At 44.0% G+C, this 18,953-nt stretch overlaps 1 protein-coding gene across 3 annotated transcripts in view; it reads right to left on the minus strand.

Annotated features, from left to right (window-relative positions):
• Window positions 1-18,953, minus strand: part of OTUD5 (OTU deubiquitinase 5) — a 260,721-nt gene that overhangs the window by 190,757 nt on the left and 51,011 nt on the right. For 2 of the 3 annotated variants that reach the window (XM_029610434.1, XM_029610412.1), the window contains exon 2: window positions 13,606-13,699. In XM_029610434.1, the coding sequence (XP_029466294.1) occupies window positions 13,606-13,699 (94 nt within the window). The remainder of the gene's footprint in view (window positions 1-13,605; window positions 13,700-18,953) is intronic. The other variant, XM_029610423.1, reaches the window with a different exon arrangement.

Here is an 18,953-nt window from a genome sequence, read left to right on the forward strand (position 1 = left end):
CACACATATGGGTGACATCACAGGATGGAGCCCTGTACTGAAAACTTTTCTGTCAAACATTTCTATAAAGCTTTGACTGACACTGGCACACTGAGTGCACTGAGCATGCTCAGCCTGCAATTATCCCTGTGACCACAGGTGTCTCCCTCAGTCTCGTCTTATAGCTAAAAGCACAAGCAAAACTAAAATAAAAGTAAAAACGTATACGGACCCAACTCTGCGGGGTGGTGGGTGGGTTTCGTGAGGACTAACATCCTGCTATCCTGTGAGAACACCTGTTACAGGTAAGCAACATTTGCTTTCTCAAAGGACAAGCAGGATGGCAGTCCTCACGTATGGGTGAGTACCAAGCTGAGGATGCCCGAGAGTACACCAAATGCACACAAGACGCGCAAAAGGCACAATGACGGGGGTGGAATTTGGAACGGAGGGCATCCTGAAACCCTTAACGGGTTGGTGGAAGGATGTTGGGTAGTTAAACCGAAAATAATAGGAGTAGACGGACTGGCCAAACATCGAGCATGCCGGCTAGTCGTAATGGCTGCGAAGTTATGGAGAGAGCTCCAGGTTGCAGCCTGATAAATATGTACAAGCAGTACCAGCTGAAGGGAAGCTGTTGAGGCTGGGACGGCCGCAACAGAGTGTGGTTACACACAGTGTTGTAGTGAAATGCCTGCTTGTTGGTAGAAAAGAGATACAGACCATCAATTAGGAGGAATAGGTCTGTTTGCCCACTGGAACTCGCAGCTTGTCTCTTGCCAAAGAAGGAGTTAGGTGGAATTCCTATGGAGTGTAGTGCGATCTAGATAGAATGCAAGTGCACTATTACTGTCCAAGGAGTGGAAAAACCCTCTCATTTTGGTGAGAGAGAGGTGTTGGAAAAATGGGCAGAGTATATTCTGAGTAAGATGAGATGCAACGTCTACCTTAAGAAAGATATGAAGTTGAATATGTAAAACCACTCGGTGATGGAGGAACGCAGGGTCGGATGAGTATGTAACAAGGTGTATAATTCACTGACCCTGTTGGCAGAAGTGACGTTTATGAGGGAAAGAATTTCCCATGCCAAACTGTGAAATGAGAGGAATGGAAAGGCTCGAATGGACGACGTATGAGACTTATAAGCATGAGATATAGGTTCCATTCCGTGACTAGTGAAAATAGAGGTGGCTTGTTCAGTGGATAATCCATGGTAAGCTGACTCAGAAGGGGTTTACCGTTAATCGAGTATCCCCACTCCCAAACGATATACCAATTGGAACAGAGGTGTACCTATGTGGAGGATGTCTGGGGAGCAGAATCCGAGGGAGCAAGAGAAGAGAGTGGTATAGAAAAAAGAAAACTGGTAATACCCTTTTGTATGCGTTGTGTGGTAAATCATGCCATTTTGAATGGTAGGATTTATGTGTGGAAGGTTTTGTGACGCTACCAATTCCATGAGATCATCAGTGAGCCTACGATTTGAGACTGACTTGTGAGAAGGCGAATTGGTTACTGGTGTGATAGATTGAGAAGTATGGGAAGCATACTGGTCTCGGCCAGGACGTGGGTCTGAGGAACAGTGAACCCCATCCTGGTTCAACATTAGAAGAGTGCTGGCTATGAGAGGCAGCAGAAGAGACACATTTAAGAGGCCCTTGATGGAAGAAAGGCGTCTATGGGAACGCAATGGAAACATGTGTAGGGAGTAGAATCTATGCACTGTATGGTTCGATTCGGACCCAGAGGGCAAGTTCGGTTGGCCTCAGCGTTAGAAGATTTTTCCCGCTACACATGTAATCCAAGACCATTCGAGAAGATGGAAACCTATATGGAGACGGTCTGCTAGTGTGTTCGTTAAGTCTCTTAGATAAGTGGCCCGAGGATGCATGGAGTGAGCAAGGGCCAAGGGTAGAGCTGCGCAGCTTCCTTGCAGAGCAGCTAAGAGGTTGTGCGTGCTTGTGTGTTGGAAAGCACATTGTCCCTATGCTATCTGTCTGCATCCACAAAGATTTGTTGCAGAGGCAGTATTGGAAGGCATAAGGGTATAACTCATGGTTACAAGCTCCAGGAAGTTCATGTGAAACTGTGCCTGGAGCGGAATAGACGCATATTGGGTTGAGAAGATTTTAGGTCAAACTTTACAACCCTGAGTAAATGCGAGCATGAGCAGGATCAGACTAGGTTTTCGTTCTAGATCTGCAATATGGATGAGGGACGAAAGCGTTTGAACAGCTTAGACCCACTGATAATGGAATTTCACTGAATCTAACCCATAGCAGTTTTGGATCTATGAGGAAAGTGCATAGTGAAAAAACCCATGGCCCGACAATGAAGAATTGAGGGGCTGAGGTTATGGAATATGCGCGCAGGGACATGTAGGAATTTATTAGAATGTCTGCACGTATGCTGGACAGGAAGGTCATTGTGACTGTGGTGTCCAGAAGTGTTGTATAAGGGATTTATGGCAGTGACAGTAATCCCAGGTAGTAAATTTATAGTGAGTCATGAAGAAGTTAGAGCTCCTTGCGTGGACTGATTGTGGTTATGCAACTGTCCATGCAAGGAAAAGCGTGAATGATGTTGCACTCCATAGAGAAGCAGCAGTCATCGATAGCGATTCAATGAAATATCCCAGTTGCTGGAGCTGGTGCAACTGGCAGAGCTTGGGATTGTAATATTGTTGACTCACCATGAAGCACATAGAAAGATTAGAGGTAATGTACTTACTGCAATATGGAAGCATGGTGACGAGAGATACCATTTTATCTGTGCCTTCTGAAGAAAGTTGGTATTTCTGAGGTCCAAGATGAGCGGAGAGTAACTACTTTCTGTTGAAAGAAAGAATAGTGTAATTAAAACTCCCCAACCCCCCTCCCTCCTGCGCTTTGTAGCGTCTGGGGGAGTGTACCGGGAATCTTGGTACAAAGTGGGGTGGCCGCTCTGATATCCGGCCAGTTGGGAAACCAGGAGGTGTCCAACTGGCGGGGCTGATGTAATTTGGATATCATGTAACCTCCCACGGGAGCGTGAGCGGTAAAGTCTTACCTGCATTTCTGTGTGGTGTACAAGGAAACATCGAGACCTGTCATCAGGCTTCGAGATGGACTTGCACTTGAGGCAGTATTTGCTGGATCTCGTGTTTAGCAGATCAGTGAATGCACCTGGAACTTCTGTTCTGAATTAGGAACCAGAAGCCAGAGTATTAATCAGTACAGAGTCCTGTTGCTGAAAATGGGATGATGTCCTCTTGCAATCCCAAAGAAATGATAGAGAGGTTCTCTTGGTATTGTGGCTGACATAGCTGGCAATAGTGATATGTGACACTAATACGGTTCTTGGAAGGTAGATGACCTAGAACTTTTCGAACCATGTGGCCCGAATTAGAGAACACATCTCAATGGGAATGCCGCAGAAGCGGGATTAGAGTACTTACCATCCGACGTGGATCGCCAAAGGTTGAGCCGGTGAAGATTGCTGGCTCCGTGGATTTCAGGAGTCATCGAGGGGTAGCCTGTCGGATGTAGACGTCCGTCTCAACTCTGAAACCTGGTATGGTGGCGCAGGTATAGAGGAGACAGGTTGGGCGTAGCTGGCGCTACCACAGTAATTTGTGGAGGGCCACAATCCTGCACCGATGTCGGTGGGGCATGCCTCGGGAACAGGGGAGCCATCTTTGGCTCGTGAACCCGGCCCTCGTCTCAGCGGCTCGATGTCTCGTGTCGCCAGTGCAGAATTCTTTGGAACTTGTTCCGGTGTTTCTGGAGCACCAAGGACTGCCAGCACTGTGCGGAACAGTGGCGATGGCAGTGGTGATGTTGCTCGGCCCGGGCATTCTCAAGCACTGAGAAAGATAGCACCGATGTGCTGGATGGACTCAGTGGCGGACGGTCACAGTGTCGGTGACGATGAGTGCCACGATGCTCGGCCCGGTCTTTCCCCAGTGCCGAGGTGGATGCCCTTGCTGTCTTGGATGGCGAATGATGACAGACTGTCAGCATGCCTGCACTGCTCCTGGCATTATGTAGCTTCGTAGGCTAATACGGGGCTTTAATAAGAACCCAAAGCATGGAGCACTGTTTAGGAGAGGGCATTACGTGGAGGTGCTATGTCGGTATCGACGGTGTCGATGGCAGCCGAAGCGGCCTCGAGGGTATTGTCAAAAATATATATGAAAAAACGTCAATGAACCGGGCAGAGCAACGATGACAGTGACGGAAGCACTGACTGCATCGGCGTAGGTATCTATGAAAACGATGTAGCACTGAATAATCGAAAAAACATCGTTGGCATTGGAAAAATGATACCGGCATCGACGGAGTCGATGACCGCATCAATAGGAACGTCGAAGACACCGATGGAAACGACGTGGGCGTAGACGGCATCGATGTATGGAGGCGGGCACCGATGGCATGGCCACGGGCATCGACAGTATCGACGGCATCAATGGCACTGACATGGGCACCGATGGAATTGACCGTGGCATCGATGCCACAGATGGAATCAACCCAGGCATGGATGCCACAGATGGAATCGACCATGGCATCGATGGAAATGTCCTGGGCATTGATGACATCGATAAAATAAATGATGGCATCAATGGAAATGACCCTGGCATTGATGGAAGTGCCCTGGGTGACGATAGCATCGACCCGGGCATGGATGGCACCAACGACACAAAGGTGTGCGTCGATGGCATCCATCCGGGCGATGATGGTACCAATGAAACCCAAGGAAAAATTAGTGCCATGGATGAAAACTTGGATGGCACTGATAGAAACGATGCAGGGACCGATGGCATCAGTGTACCGCAGGGGGAGGGGTACCAATGGCATCTAAGAATCCAGGACGGGCTGAAAGTGGGTACAGACGGTAGCGATGGGGGCATCGACTGCGCGAGGGTACCGAGGAAATCGAAGGACCTGAAATTGACAGGGGCCCTTGTAGCAACGGAAACCGTGGAAGTCCCTGTCCCACTAGCACTAATAACCAGGCAGAGTGTCACAGAGGGACACTCGCAGGCTATGTGTGGCTAACTGAAAACATAGGGAGAGGGAAGGCCGCAGTCAGTTGGCAGGCCAGGGAGGTGACAGGAACCAACTGAAAAACAGGGCATAGTACTCACCGAGCGTTGAATAAATGTACGCAAAGGGAGACCCGTGCAGGGAAAAAGTTTTTGTGAAGTCAAGGTTTAAGTGTTTCCGTGAGGAAAAAGTGATAGAATTTCTCACAGAGCTCCTAACTGCTATGCTTACTGTACAGCGGAAAAAAGAAGACTATGGGAGACACCTATGGTCACAGGGATAATTGCAGGCTGAGCATGCTCAGTGCACTCAGTGTGCCAGTGTCAGTCAAAGCTTTATAGAAACTTTGACAGAAAAGTTTTCAGTACAGGGCTCCATCCTGTGATGTCACCCATATGTGAGGACTACCATCCTGCTTGTCCTGTGAGAATGGGAACTACACTGTATATTTTAATGGGGGAAAGTTTGGGGCGGGTTTTGGAGTGATTAGGTTTCAGATAAGGGAGCCTAGAGGGACTTTGAGAAATTTGTTCGGGGGGGGGGGGGGGGGGGGGGGGGTTACTGTTTATAAAAAATGGGCAAAGTTGAGAAGGTTATCTGACATGATTTGGTTCAGTATTATGCATAATGCAACTGTACTAGCGATTACACTGGCAATTGCAATATGGTCCAGTGGTATAGATGACTTTTGATTTACATATACTGACTCCCTCAATGTCAGTGGGGCATTGACACCAGTTAAGAAGCCCGGATATTATACAATTTTTTTAAAAAATCCAAAAGCAAATCTTTTTTTTTTTTTTTTTTTTACAGGAAACCCATTTAGTAGAAAGAGAACATGAGAAACTGCATAGGAGCTGTATTGGGTAAGTATTTGTGGCATTCTTTTCTTCTAAAAGCTGAGATGCTTGTTTCCTGGTATTCTTTATGGGTTTGTCGCTAGTTCTATGACTCTGGAGGCCGGTTTATAATTCTGGAGTGCAGCTTGTTTGGCCAGTCCATGACCCTCATGAATATGTATGGCCCTAATCAAGGATTTTCGCAATTTCATAAAAGATCACATGATGCTGTTATGGGTTTTGCCACTTTGGGATTGTGCATCGCAGGGGACTGGAATATTTGTCTGGACACAGGCAAAGACCGATCCTATGTAGGCAGGCAACATTTTGACTTGGGGGCTGGAATTAAGAATCTGTTCAAATGTTTCTGTCTTGCAGACGTTTGGAGGAAACAGTTCTTCTCATGTATTAGACAATCCTGTTTATCTCAATGTACTTTTTCTCCTGATGTGGACAGGATAGGGGCTGAGATTTCTGGGGCAGCTGCTAGAGGATAGTCACTTAAAGACGTTCACTGATCTTTTAGAGGAGTTTCATATTGTGGCACACAGTCGTTACTCGTACCTGCAATTGCATACAGATCTTTTCAAGACACCTGGGATTAATATTAATATGGAAGGATGTAAATTATCATCAGAAATGTGCTATGTGACGAGGGCTTCATTCTGGGTCTTATCAGACAAAAGAACTTTGACTTACATGGAGACTTGGATGCTAAGACTTGGAAACATCGGTGGAGAGCTTCTCGGAGAATCTCAATTTGTTACAAAGGGCAAAAATGACTGTATAAATTATTGCATCAAATGTACCATACCCTTATGTTTTATGCAAAATTTAGAAATATCGGTGCTTTTTTTTTTTTTTTTTTAAAGAGAGAATGTGGATGGAATCTATCTACACATGTGTTGGGAATGTGGGGAAGCATAGATCTTTTAGTCCCAGGTGCTGGACCAAATTTAGATTATTTGCAGGAAGCTCCTTGCTGCAGATCCCTTTCTTTGTTTACTGAGACCGTGGGTTAATAGATCAAGCATGTGGGGCCAAAGAAAGCTCGTAAATCAACTTCTGCATGCAACTCATTTAACCATAAACCCATATGTGAAAACATTTACCCTCTGTTTGCTGGGAAGGCAAGGAGGCAGAGATTACAAACCTGGAAAGGCTGACCTTTGGTTTACGAGATCAAATGGACATTTATCAAGATGTGTGGTCTCCATATTGGACATGGTAGGGGGAGGTAGCAAATGCTTAATACTACATAAGGTTTATATGGGAGATTTTGGCTAGTATAATCAGATGTAATTGGTCATTTGCTGAACCTGTATACACACACACCCCCATATATATAGTGTGTGTGGCACCTCATTTTGGTTTCTCATTCATATGATGGACACGAGAGGAAGACTCCGCAAAAGTAATTCAAGCAGTTTTTGATTCCGGTTCTCTTGATGGGCAGCTGCAATACTAATAGGCGTTTCAGCGCTCAATTCTTACTGGCGCTTCTCTATGTGGACATTTTTTCACACATGAGCTGCTTATAGCTTGTTCCTCTGAGTGCAGTTACTGCACCTTGGATTACACTTTGAGCTTTCTTGGCCTCTAAAGGGTAATAATCTATTTAGAAGCTTCAACTGATTTAATGAGTCTGTTGGCATTTTAAATCTAGTTGCATTTCTTGCTCCTCCTGCTCCAGCATGAGTGGAGCCTCATAATATTTTTTTTGGTGTCAGATACATCAGGGTTCTCCCCTGAGGAAGCCATAGTTGGCGAAACAAGGGCCTTGTCAGGACATTTAACATCACACCCAGGAGGAACACCACACTTACGTGATTCTTTCTTGTTGATTATTCAATAAATGCACCACTGTTCACAATTACAAATGTTTCAGGATTTTTGTTGTTATATTTGACCTGGAATTAGTGCTTTTCAGATAGTATCTATAATGAGTGATCGCTCTCGAACCTTGTGAGAAACAGTTCTTGCTCCTGAAACCTTTCACTGCAGCAGCTGCGATAGAAATGAATTGCAACCTGCAGACTTCACAGAAAAGATGAGACTGAAAGGCCCTGCATGGGATGCAGGAGAGTGGTCAGGGCTGCACCTACCTAGTGGGGCATGCTCAAAGCTTCTAGAAACTTTCATATCATAGTTCTGTGCCGGCTGCATCTGATGTGAGGGCTGCCATCCTGCTTGTCCTCGAAGACAGCCCTTTTTGGACATAGTACTATGAGTTTATTCTTCTTAATATAGTTCTGTTGGTTTTAATTTTTATTTTAAGAATTCTATTTTATAGTTTTATATTTTATATAGGATTATTTCATGCATTTGTATATGTAAAAGTCGAAAAACAGTATAACAAAACACTAAACTAAGTGCTGCATCATGTCTAATTTTCCATTGCCTGGGCACTGTTGTGACTGTGGAACATCCTCTGTTTTCTTGCTCCTCTTTCAATCCCACTATGTTATGCCTGTCCTCCAGCAGGGCCAGAGGGAAGAGAGAAAAGATGATTTAAAGGAGAAGGTAGCACCCAGCCCTCAAGTAAGTGATATCGCCAAGGAGCAGCCAACAAGGAAAGGCTTCAGAAATAATTTTGTTTTCATAATTTTCAGTAAGAAATTTCTATCTTGGTTAACTTTGGCCTCCTGTTTCTTTTTTGATTTAGTGGTGTGTTATGATGGAAGGGGATGAGTGCAGTGTTAGAAAGCGATTGACAACTCCATCCTTGAAGACATCCCTAATGAATAAGCATAAAAAGATTTGCATGCATACTGCCTCAATGCAAATCTACTTCATGCATATTCAATAAGGATATCCCAAAAACCCAACCAGTTAGGGGCCATTGAGACTAGAGTCTCCTGCCCCTGGTATAGGTATAACATATATGTGAGGAGTAAATATGATTAGGAGGATCATGTGTGGTTAGTAAGAGTGTTAAGATAATTGTATAGTAGGTAGAGTCTGTAAAAGTACTTTGAACAAGATAAGCTTTGCTAACTGGAGAAAATGGTACTCTCTCTTTTACAGCAGTGAGAAAGGCTATTGAAATGGTCCCTTTTAACATCTATCCCAACACTTTTTACTTATTTCACGTGAAAGGAATATGAAAGAGTAAAAAGGGTATAAGGCAGCACAGCCTAGCACCTACTGTGTGTAAAGAAAATTTTAAAAATGATAAAAATTTATTTTCATAGTAAGTAATGTAAAAAAAGGACACAGGCTGGACTAATACCTGCCTTGGGTAGGCATAAACATATCTGAGATTGAGGTCTCCAGGTGGTGAATAAAATTCACCCAAGTGTGTGGATGACTAGCCCCCCTGATAGTCCAGTTTAGGGGTGTAATTAATTGAATGAATATGGTAGTTCTTCCTCCTGAGTCTCAGTCTTAAGTATAACTCTAAGCAGCTTTTCATGCACCCCGGGAACTGTCATGTTTGAAAGACCGATCCATAAGTAAAGTTCAGAAAAATGTCAAAAATGTTGGCAGTCAGTAAAATTTTCTAGTCACCAGCTAAAATAGGGTATGAGAAATGTCTCATTTAAAATATCAGTTATTAAATATACAATTTTAAGCAATTACAAATTATATAGAAAATGTAATAGTTTATATTGTAAACTGTTACATGTTCTAATAACTATAAAAAAAAATAATTCTTCTTTTGCTGTCTAAAGGTGTTTTCCCCTATTACAAGGTTTAGTAATCTTTCCTCTTGTTGATCTTCTGAATCCTTTTCCTGGTTTTCTTTCCATTTTACTTGTGTGGCTCCTTCCATTTTCATATCTCCGTTCCATGTCTTGCCAGCATTTTCTCTCTCTCATCTCATTCTGCTCTTCTCCACCTCTTTCTGCTGACCAATGCCTCTTCACTTCTCCCCATCTCACCTGTCTCATTTTCATCTCACATCTTTCCACCTCCTCTCTCAATCTCTAACCTGCATCTCTCTGTCTCCTACCCTTTTTCCATTCCCCTTCACTTTCTCTTGCATGCATTTCCCACCCTCTTCCAATCACTCATCCTTCTCTGGATCTCAATAGTATCTAAGTCCACTATCATCCATCTTTGGCTCTTAATAAACTACTGTTTTCCATCTTTAACATTCAGACCATGCCCATTTTCTCCTGTCTGTTTCCCTTTCTCTGTACTTCATCTCCCTCCTGTAGCCTCACTTATTGTCTGTCAGTGCTTCCTTCTCCTAAGTCTTACTCATCCTCCCCCAGTGGAAAGAGGCTGACCGTGTATACTACAGGAATATTGAAGGAGCAAGTGCATGCACTTGCCACCTCCTCTACTTGCAGCGCCTGTGCTGACTTTCAGAAGTCAGTGCTGCGAAGAAAGTCAGCAGCAGGACTGCCAAAGGGACAGTGAGCACACACATGCACTCCTTCAACAGCTACGAAATGCATACTATTGGCTGTGTTGCACTGTCATCGGCTCTGGGTCTTTGATTGCCATTGGCTACCAGGTGACCAGATATTTGGAGCTCTGTCTATGACCCTGCTTACATGAACATCAAAGCTGGTTCATTCAGGAAGACATTTTTGAACATCAACCTAAAAACTGAATTACTTCTCAATTTTTCTAATATTCCAGTTTAGTACACTAATCCTTCCTCTCTTACATCATTCCCACCGGACACTTTCAATGACATCACCACTAGTGAAGTTAAAACTTTTGGCCAATGTAAATGGCCAATGTAAATGATACAATGTGTCCTTCATGTAGCTATTCCACAGCTCTTTTTAAAGTCACTAGAGATATCTTATCTCCCACTTTTACCCGTCTTGTCAATTTCTCTTTAGAAGAAGGCATAGTTCCTGACTGCATCAAAAAAGCTGTCTGTCCTCTTCTTAAAAAAAAAAAAAAAGAAAGAAAAAAAAATGTAATTTGATAATTCAGACTCAAGTAATTACAGAACCATTTCCTCTTTACACCCTTTTTAACAAAAGTACTTGAAGCTGCCCTTTTTAGACAGTTAACTGACCATTTAGATAAGCACAAGCTACTTGACCCACACAAATATGGATTCAGACATGCCACGAATACAGAACTTCTCTTATTACCTCTCACTAACATTTTAAGACTAGGAATTGACAATAGCCAGAAATTCTCTCTTGACTCTCTTGACATCTCTTCTGCTTTCGATACACTTGATCACAATATTCTTTTCTTCCGACTTCAAGAATTTGGTTTGGCAGGTAACGTCTTAAAATGGTTTCATTCATATCTCACTAATCATCCCCAATACATCAGATTCAAAAATGAAGTGTCCTCTGTTTCGAATATCAAAATGGGTGGACCACAAGGATCTTCACTTTCTTCTGTTTTATTCAATATCTATTTAGCCCCAATTTGTAAAATCCTCTCAAATCTTTCTGATTGCTATAAAGTCTATGCTGTTGACATACAATTTGTGTTATGCCTACATGCTACTTGGCAAGAAACTGTTGAACATCTAAATCTTTGCTTTTCAACTATTAAAACTTGGGTTAGTCATAATAAACTCTCTCTTTACATGTCAAACAGACTTTCTCGCCATACACAGTCCATATTCCACCTTTCCTGAAAGAACTATTTCAATAAATAGTTTATGTTTTCACATTAAGAATCATATTAAGAGTCTTTGAGTCCTGCTAGACAGGACTTTAACTTTTTGTCCACAAATTAAACAGGTCATTAAACAAGACTTTTACAGATTGCAGGTTCTAGCTGGCCTCAAAAAGCTTTTACACCTTACAAAATTTCATACTGTACTATAAGCCTCTATTTTCCAATTATTGACTATTACAACAGCCTTCCTTGTGTAACACTTCCATCACTACAATTGCTCTTAAATGCTTCAGCTCATTTAATTGCAGGAGTAAAAAGCTATGATTATATAACTCCAGTTTTGATTGACCTACACTGGCTTTCTATTAATGAAAGAATTAAATATAAGATTGGTATGATATTTTTAAGTTGGTTAATGACCAGTCTTGTCTATGGTGTAAAGCCATTGTGAAGATATATCAATGAGCTAAAAATCTAGGGTCCACACAGAGGGGTCTTTTGGACATTCCTTCACCCAAGTTGGCATGACTACACATTACACGAGAATGTTCCTTCCCTGTTGCTGGTCCAGTCCTTTGGAACTCATTTTTGATTGAGCTCCGACTACGTGACTCGGTTAAAACATTCAGAGGTCTATTAAAAACATTCATATTTAAATTAGCTTACCTGTAATTTGATTTAGCTTCTCTGTATTTTATTTGTTTTATACATTGTTTTATTTTAATGTATGTTATGTTGCTATATATTATGCTTGTTCTGATTGAATATCGCCTAGACCTGTCTCAGAGTTAAGCGATTAATAAATTTTAATAAATGTAAATCACAGCCAATACAGACCAATGGAATTCAAGGCGTGATGTCACTTGTGAATCTTTTACCAACATGTTGTTCAAATAACTTCATATGTCTGGGATTGAAACGCTGGGTAATGAAAGGACCCCATGGTAGGACTGCTAGAAGGGGGTTGTTACAAAACCAAAAACTAATGACAAAAAAAGAAAAAGGGCTCACTACAGTGGGGCAAGAAAAAGTGAGAAGCTGTTTCAGGGAAATTTCCTGAGCCCTCTGACAACCAATTCATATTAGCCATTATTTTCATATAGCCTGTGCTCTTTTCTGGGGGAGAAAGAGGGAGAGCTTTTCACAGATGTACATTATAACTATGGATGCATGCTTGCTGCTGCAGTATATTAAAGGAGATATATATATATATATATTTAAAAACCCCCACAAAATCCCTTATCTATGGTAGATAAGTGTCATCATCAGCCCTGTACATACAGGTCCAATATGGTGAAAAGTATGAGAGAGGATAATGAACGGCAAGGCTCAAGTATCTCCAGAAATCTGCAGATTTCAACATCAACATGATGGAACATTCCTCTATTTCTCTGTTAAAAAAAAAAAAGTATAACCCAGAAAAGGGCTGAAGGGGAAAAGGGGCATCCAACTACATACATCTAAATTTCTTTTCAAAGCATGCACCTCTGCATTCTGCTTGCAGACAGAGCTACAAGAAAGGTGGGTGTAAGGGTGACATACAACAAACACTTATTGCAAGACAAAGGAAATCAACAGAAGAGAACATTGCTGGAAACTCATGGGAAGCATAGCTGCAGCTTTCCAGTGCATAAACACAAAAGGGTGGGGACCAGTTCAACAACTCATCTCCCAAGTCTCTCCCCTATCCAAACTGAACACATACAGCTTTTGCTGAATCACCTTTCAAAGGAACCCAGCTTCTTGCTGAAGCCTTCTGCTGAGTCACCTTTCCAAAGAGCCCTGCTTCTTTCTACGTGTCACAAGAGAAGCCTCATATAATGAGCCATCATAAGCCTCTTATCCCCAAACCTCAACAGCATGAGCAGACATGCAGAAAACTCAGGGAGCCCTCTAGTGACCACAAACAGAAAAATACCATATGTACAACCTTTAAGAGCCTTCTGCTGCTAGGAGCAACCAAGATGCACTAAAAGCAAAAGAATGTAACAAATCCCTTACTGTGGGAAATAAGAGCAACACTAAAGATCCCTCTTCAAAATACATGTGCATTCCCGACTTCCTTCAAGTTCTGAGCAAGTTACAAATAGGGTTTGGGCAGAATCCTGCTTCTTTGCCTCACATTTTGGCAAATGTTTCTCCTGCCCTCACCCTCTCCCCAAAAGGCTGGTTACCAATCAGGAAAAGGAGGAGAGTGAAAGAGGCCGACTTACCCACGGCTCTGAATAAGCATGCCCCATCCTCCTTCATTTGTTTGATGATGAAGCCTTTCTTCTCTTGCAAAGCCTTCTCGAACCAGTGTTCCTGCTGGAGACAGGGGGTTGACACATCAGTGTAAGGAGCAGCTCAGCCCCCATCCTTCCACAAAGCCGCTCAGCAGCTCTCTCTTTAGTAAAACACCTTCTAGCCAAAAGATTTGGAAGGGCACAGGTGTGCATGACTACAAAGCACATCCCTCCCCTTAATTGGAAAACACAATGCTGAAATAAAGCAAATCTAAATTGACATCAATTCATCAGCAGAAAAAGTGTTTGCTCCCTTCTAGATTCTGAGGACTTGTTGCTGTCATTGTCTATCAGCTGTTTTCCTCCTATTTCTTTATCTTTGGTTTTTATTGCACTTAAATGGCTACACAGTTTGCCTTATTTCCTGTCAAATTTATTTTCTTGGCAAATTCTGCAAAACTTAGATGCATGAAAAGAAGAAAGTGGAAATGAACATTTATTTTTAACTTTTTTTAAAAACTTAGCAATTATAATGGAGTTAATCAGTTCTTAGGGGTTAGATATTAAATGTAGTGTGGTTACCATATTAATCCACTTAAATATATGAAAATGAAGTTCAAATAACAAAAATTTCTAAGGTAATCTTTTTATGGGATTAACTTAATTTCTTGGTTAGCTTTTAGAAGTTACACTCCCTTCATTGGATCAAAATAAAATTAGCAGGTAACAGTATACTCTGGAAAACAACATGATTTTGGCATACTTCAAAAAAAAGAAAAAAGAGAAAGCATGTTTGCTCAACAAAAATGTTGTAGATAGCAGGATGAATTAGCCATTACGTGTAGGTGTTGTCATCCAGCAGCACCCAACAGCCTTCTCTCTCTTACCTAGCAGGGCTCTACTAAGCATGTGCGGGAATTCCTGCTCAGGCATTGCCTTGTGAACCCCCCTCAGTCGATTTGAGAGTTAATTTAGCTAGATAGTTGTCTCTCCAAGGAGGCAGGCAGATATTTAGTATGGCTATCTACAGAAAACACTATTTACAGTAAGTAAACTTGCTTTTTCCAATCGTTAATTGTAACTGCTTCTCTTCTCCACGTTTATTTATGTTTTCGGTTATATTTTTGCACCCCTGTTTTCTGTAAACCGACATGATGAGAACGAGTTCTTGAATGCCGGTATAAAAAAACCTTAAATAAATAAATAAATAAATCTGAAATAGCCATTAAATTTGGATAGTTCCAAGCTGTGGATTGCAGCGGAGCATTCACTGAATAGGCAACCCAGACCCCACCGTGGAATGTAGCCTACTGGGTGAACAGGCTATGCAAAACTGCATGTCCAAATTTACTGTCACTCTTCAAGAGAATGTCCACAGTAATGGGACACAAAGGTGTGCTCTGACATCCATGCTGCAGTTTTGCAGACATCTTCAAGTGGTGTGGCTCTAACCTGATGAGCCTTAATGATATCTGTAATTTGAAGGCCTGCTAGCCTATAACATTGAGCCATGCAGTTCACTAGCCAGCTGGACAGTGTACTGGCCACTGCTATGCCCAGTCTGTTAGGATCATAAGAGATGAAAGCTTGTGATGGCTGATAACGTGGCTGAGTTCTTTTCTTGTATTAAGCCAAAGCTCATTTACAATCTAAATGAAGGGCTTTCTCATCTTCATGTACGTTCGACTTCAGGAAGAACATACATAGTACAATGGCACGATTAATGTGAAAAGCTCTAGGTAGAAACTTCAAGTGGGTGCATCCATTTGAAGTTTGTGGAAGAATTACATATAAGAAGGATAATGAGCTAAAGCTTGAAATTTGTTTATTCTTCTGGTTGAAGTTAGAGCTGCAAGGAATATTACTTTCCATGTAAGAAACTTGAGAAGTCAATTCCAAAAGATTCAATGGTGCCTTCATCCATTGTTCCAAAACCATATTCAGATCCCATGAAACAGGAGGTTTTATAATTGGTGGTTTAAAATGCCACAAGCCTTTCATGAATTGGGATATGAAAGCAGAGATGCTTACCTGTAACAGCTGTTCGTTCTCCCAGGACAGCAGGATGTTAGTCCACACATATGGGTGACGTCAGTGGACGGAGCCCTGTCACGGAAAACTTTTCTGTCAAAGTTTCTAGAACTTTGACTGGTACACTGAGCACGCCCAGCATGCCACTAACCCTGTGGCCACACAGGGTCCTCCTTCAGTCTCATTTTATAGTAAAATGCACAAGCAAAAAATAAAATAACAAAACGTAAGCGAACCCAACTCTGCGGGGTGGCAGGCGGATTTTGAGAGGTCTAACATCCTGCTGTCCTGGGAGAATACCTGTTACAGGTAAGTAACCCTGCTTTCTCCCAGGACAAGCAGGATGGCAGTCCTCACAGATGGGTGAATAGCAAGCTGCAGGCTGTAACCGAAACAGAGGAGGCCAACAGACCCCCAATGTGCAACAAGCACAACAACAGGGGTGCCTTTGGCAACAACGGGGCAGCCTGAACATCAAATGGGCCCTTGGTAGGAAGAGTTGGGTTTTTATACTGCAAACAGATTACGGAGGACAGACTGGCTAAAGATGCTATCCTGTCGACCGTCCTTATCCAGACAGTAATGGGCTGCGAAAGTGTGGAGGGAACTTCACGTCGCGGCCTTGAAGATTTCGGCAATAGGGACTGCCTGGAAGTGCGCCACGGACGCTGCCATGGCCCTTACTGAGTGCGCTTTCACTCGGCCCTCGAGCGGAAGGCCTGCTTGCTGGTAGCAGAAGGCAATACAGTCCACCAACCAATTAGAGAAAGTCTTCTTTCCCACCGCAACTCCCAGTATATTCTTGTCAAAGGAAACAAAGAGTTGGGTGGACTGACTGTAGGCTGCGGTGCGGTCTAAATAAAAGGCGAGAGCATGCTTGCAGTCCAAGGTATGCAGAGCCCACTCACCTGGATGACAGTGTGGCCTCGGGGAAAAAAGTGGACAACACAATGGACTGATTTAGGTGGAAGTCAGTCACTACCTAAGGCAGGAACTTAGGGTGAGTGCACAGTACCACCCTGTCGTGGAAGAACCTCGTGTAAGGCGGATAGATCACTAGGGCCTGCAGCTCTTTCTGCAAGCAGAAATAACCGCCACGAGGAAGAAAACTTTCCAAGTGAGGTGCTTGAACTCGCAGGAGTGCAGGGGCTCAAACGGAGGCCGCATGAGCCACGCCAGCACTATGTTGAGGTCCCAGGCCACAACAGGAGGACATAGCGGAGGCTTTAGTTGTAGTAAGCCTCTCAGGAAGCACCCCACTAAGGGCTGCACCGAGACTGGGGTATCGCCCACCCCTCGATGGTAGGCACTAATGGCACTACAATGTACCCGAACTGAGCTTGACTGTAGACCGGACACCAAAAGGCACCAGAGGTAGTCCAAAAGCCTTGGCGTGGGGCAAGAGAAGGGGTCAAGGCCTTATTGCGTCCTCCACGAGGAGAACCTTTTCCACTTCGCCCGATATAACTTCCGCCTGGAAGGCTTTCGCGAAGCTACTAGGATCTGCGAGACATTAGCAAAAAGGTTGAGGGGTCGGAGTATCAGGCTTTCAACATCCAGGCTGTCAGGGACAGGGACTGGAGGTTCAGGTGGTGCAGCCTGCCCTGATCCTGCGTGATGAGGTCGGGCGAGGTGCCCAGGCGAATGGGCTCCTGAATAGAGAGGTCACGGAGAATGGGAAACCAGACCTGACACGGCCAATGCGGGGCTATGAAGATCATGGAGCCTCGGTCCTGTTGTAGCTTCACGAAAGTCTTGCCTATTAGCGGAATCGGAGGGTACGCATATAGTAGGCTCGCACTCCAGGAGTGGACGAAGGCATCCACGGTTCGTGTCCTTCAGTCCCTGTGTAGGGAACAGAATTGGTCCAGCTTGTGGTTCTGGAAGGACGCAAAGAGATAGACGTCCAGCTGACCCCACCGGTGGAAGATCCTGTCTGCTACACAGGGTTTCAGGGACCACTTGTGGGGCTGGAATGTCCGGCTGAGGCAGTCCACCACTACATTCTTTGTGCCTGCCAGGTAAGTGGCTCGCAGTAGCATGGAACGTGACAGGGCCCAGGCCCAAATCTGTGCCTCCTCTTGGCAGAGCAGGTAAGAGCCCATGCCCCCCTGTTTGTTCAGGTACCACATGGCTACCTGGTTGTCCGTCTGGATCATAATCACCTTGTTGGACAGGCAGTCCTGGAATGCGCAGAAGGCATACAGCATCGCCCGGAGTTCCAGGAAGTTGATTTGGCAGGCCGCCTCGGCTCTCGACCACATCCCTTGCGTATGTAGGCCATTGACATGGGCGCCCCAGCCTAGGTTGGAGGCGTCCGTGATCAGAGTCACCTGAGCAGTCGGGGGCTGAAAAGGAAGCCCATTGCTCAAGTTGGATTTCTGCGTCCACCAGGCGAGGGAGAGCCGGAGTGGTGTGGTTATCCAGACCAGTGCCGAGAGTTTCTGAGAGGCTTGGCGGCACTGAGATTGCAGGGTCCATTGCATGACATCTGTAGACCGGATGCCAAAATTTTATATCTACGCTGATGATGTCCAAATCATCATACCGATACAAGATTCTATCTCAGAATCACTAAAGTTCTGGAAGAAATTTCTCACCTCCATAAACTCCTTACTCACAAATCTCCACCTTGCCCTTAACTCATCCAAGACTGAGCTGCTTCTCATATCCAACCATTAAAGCCCTAAGCCCTCCCTCTCAAGCGACCCAGACTTCAATTCTATTGCCTCTCAGCCCTGCGTACGAGACCTTGGTGTCCTGATTGACCAGTCTCTAAACATGAAAAACACATCACAAAGTCCTAAAGGAAGGCTTCTATAAGCTCAACATTATGAAAAAGCTCAAACTGCTTCTCCACACCCACGACCTTCGCACAGTCATTCAGGTGACCCTCTCATCCAAAATGGACTGCTGCAATTCTCTTTATCTTGGCCTCCCCTATTCCACCATAAAACCGCTCCAAATGCTGCAGAATGCTGTAGCTAGAACCATCACCTCTGCCCGCAAATCCGACCATCCTCAAAGACCTTCATTGGCTCCCTATCCCCTCACGTATCCTCTTCAAAACCCTTACCATTATTCATAAATCCATTTACATACACAATTCTAACTGGCTTGACGAGCCATTCCACTTCATACAATCCAGCCGTCCCACTCGAACTAGCCGCAATGGCATGCTCCATATCCCTTCCCTCAAAAAGGCAAACCTCTCCTCCACAAGAGATCGAGCCCTGTCCATTGCAGGCCCCGCCCGCTGGAACACACTACCTACGAACCTCCGCCTCGAGCCCTGCGCCATCAAA

This window comes from Rhinatrema bivittatum, chromosome 1 (assembly GCF_901001135.1).
Source record: "Rhinatrema bivittatum chromosome 1, aRhiBiv1.1, whole genome shotgun sequence".
Taxonomy (NCBI): domain Eukaryota; kingdom Metazoa; phylum Chordata; class Amphibia; order Gymnophiona; family Rhinatrematidae; genus Rhinatrema; species Rhinatrema bivittatum.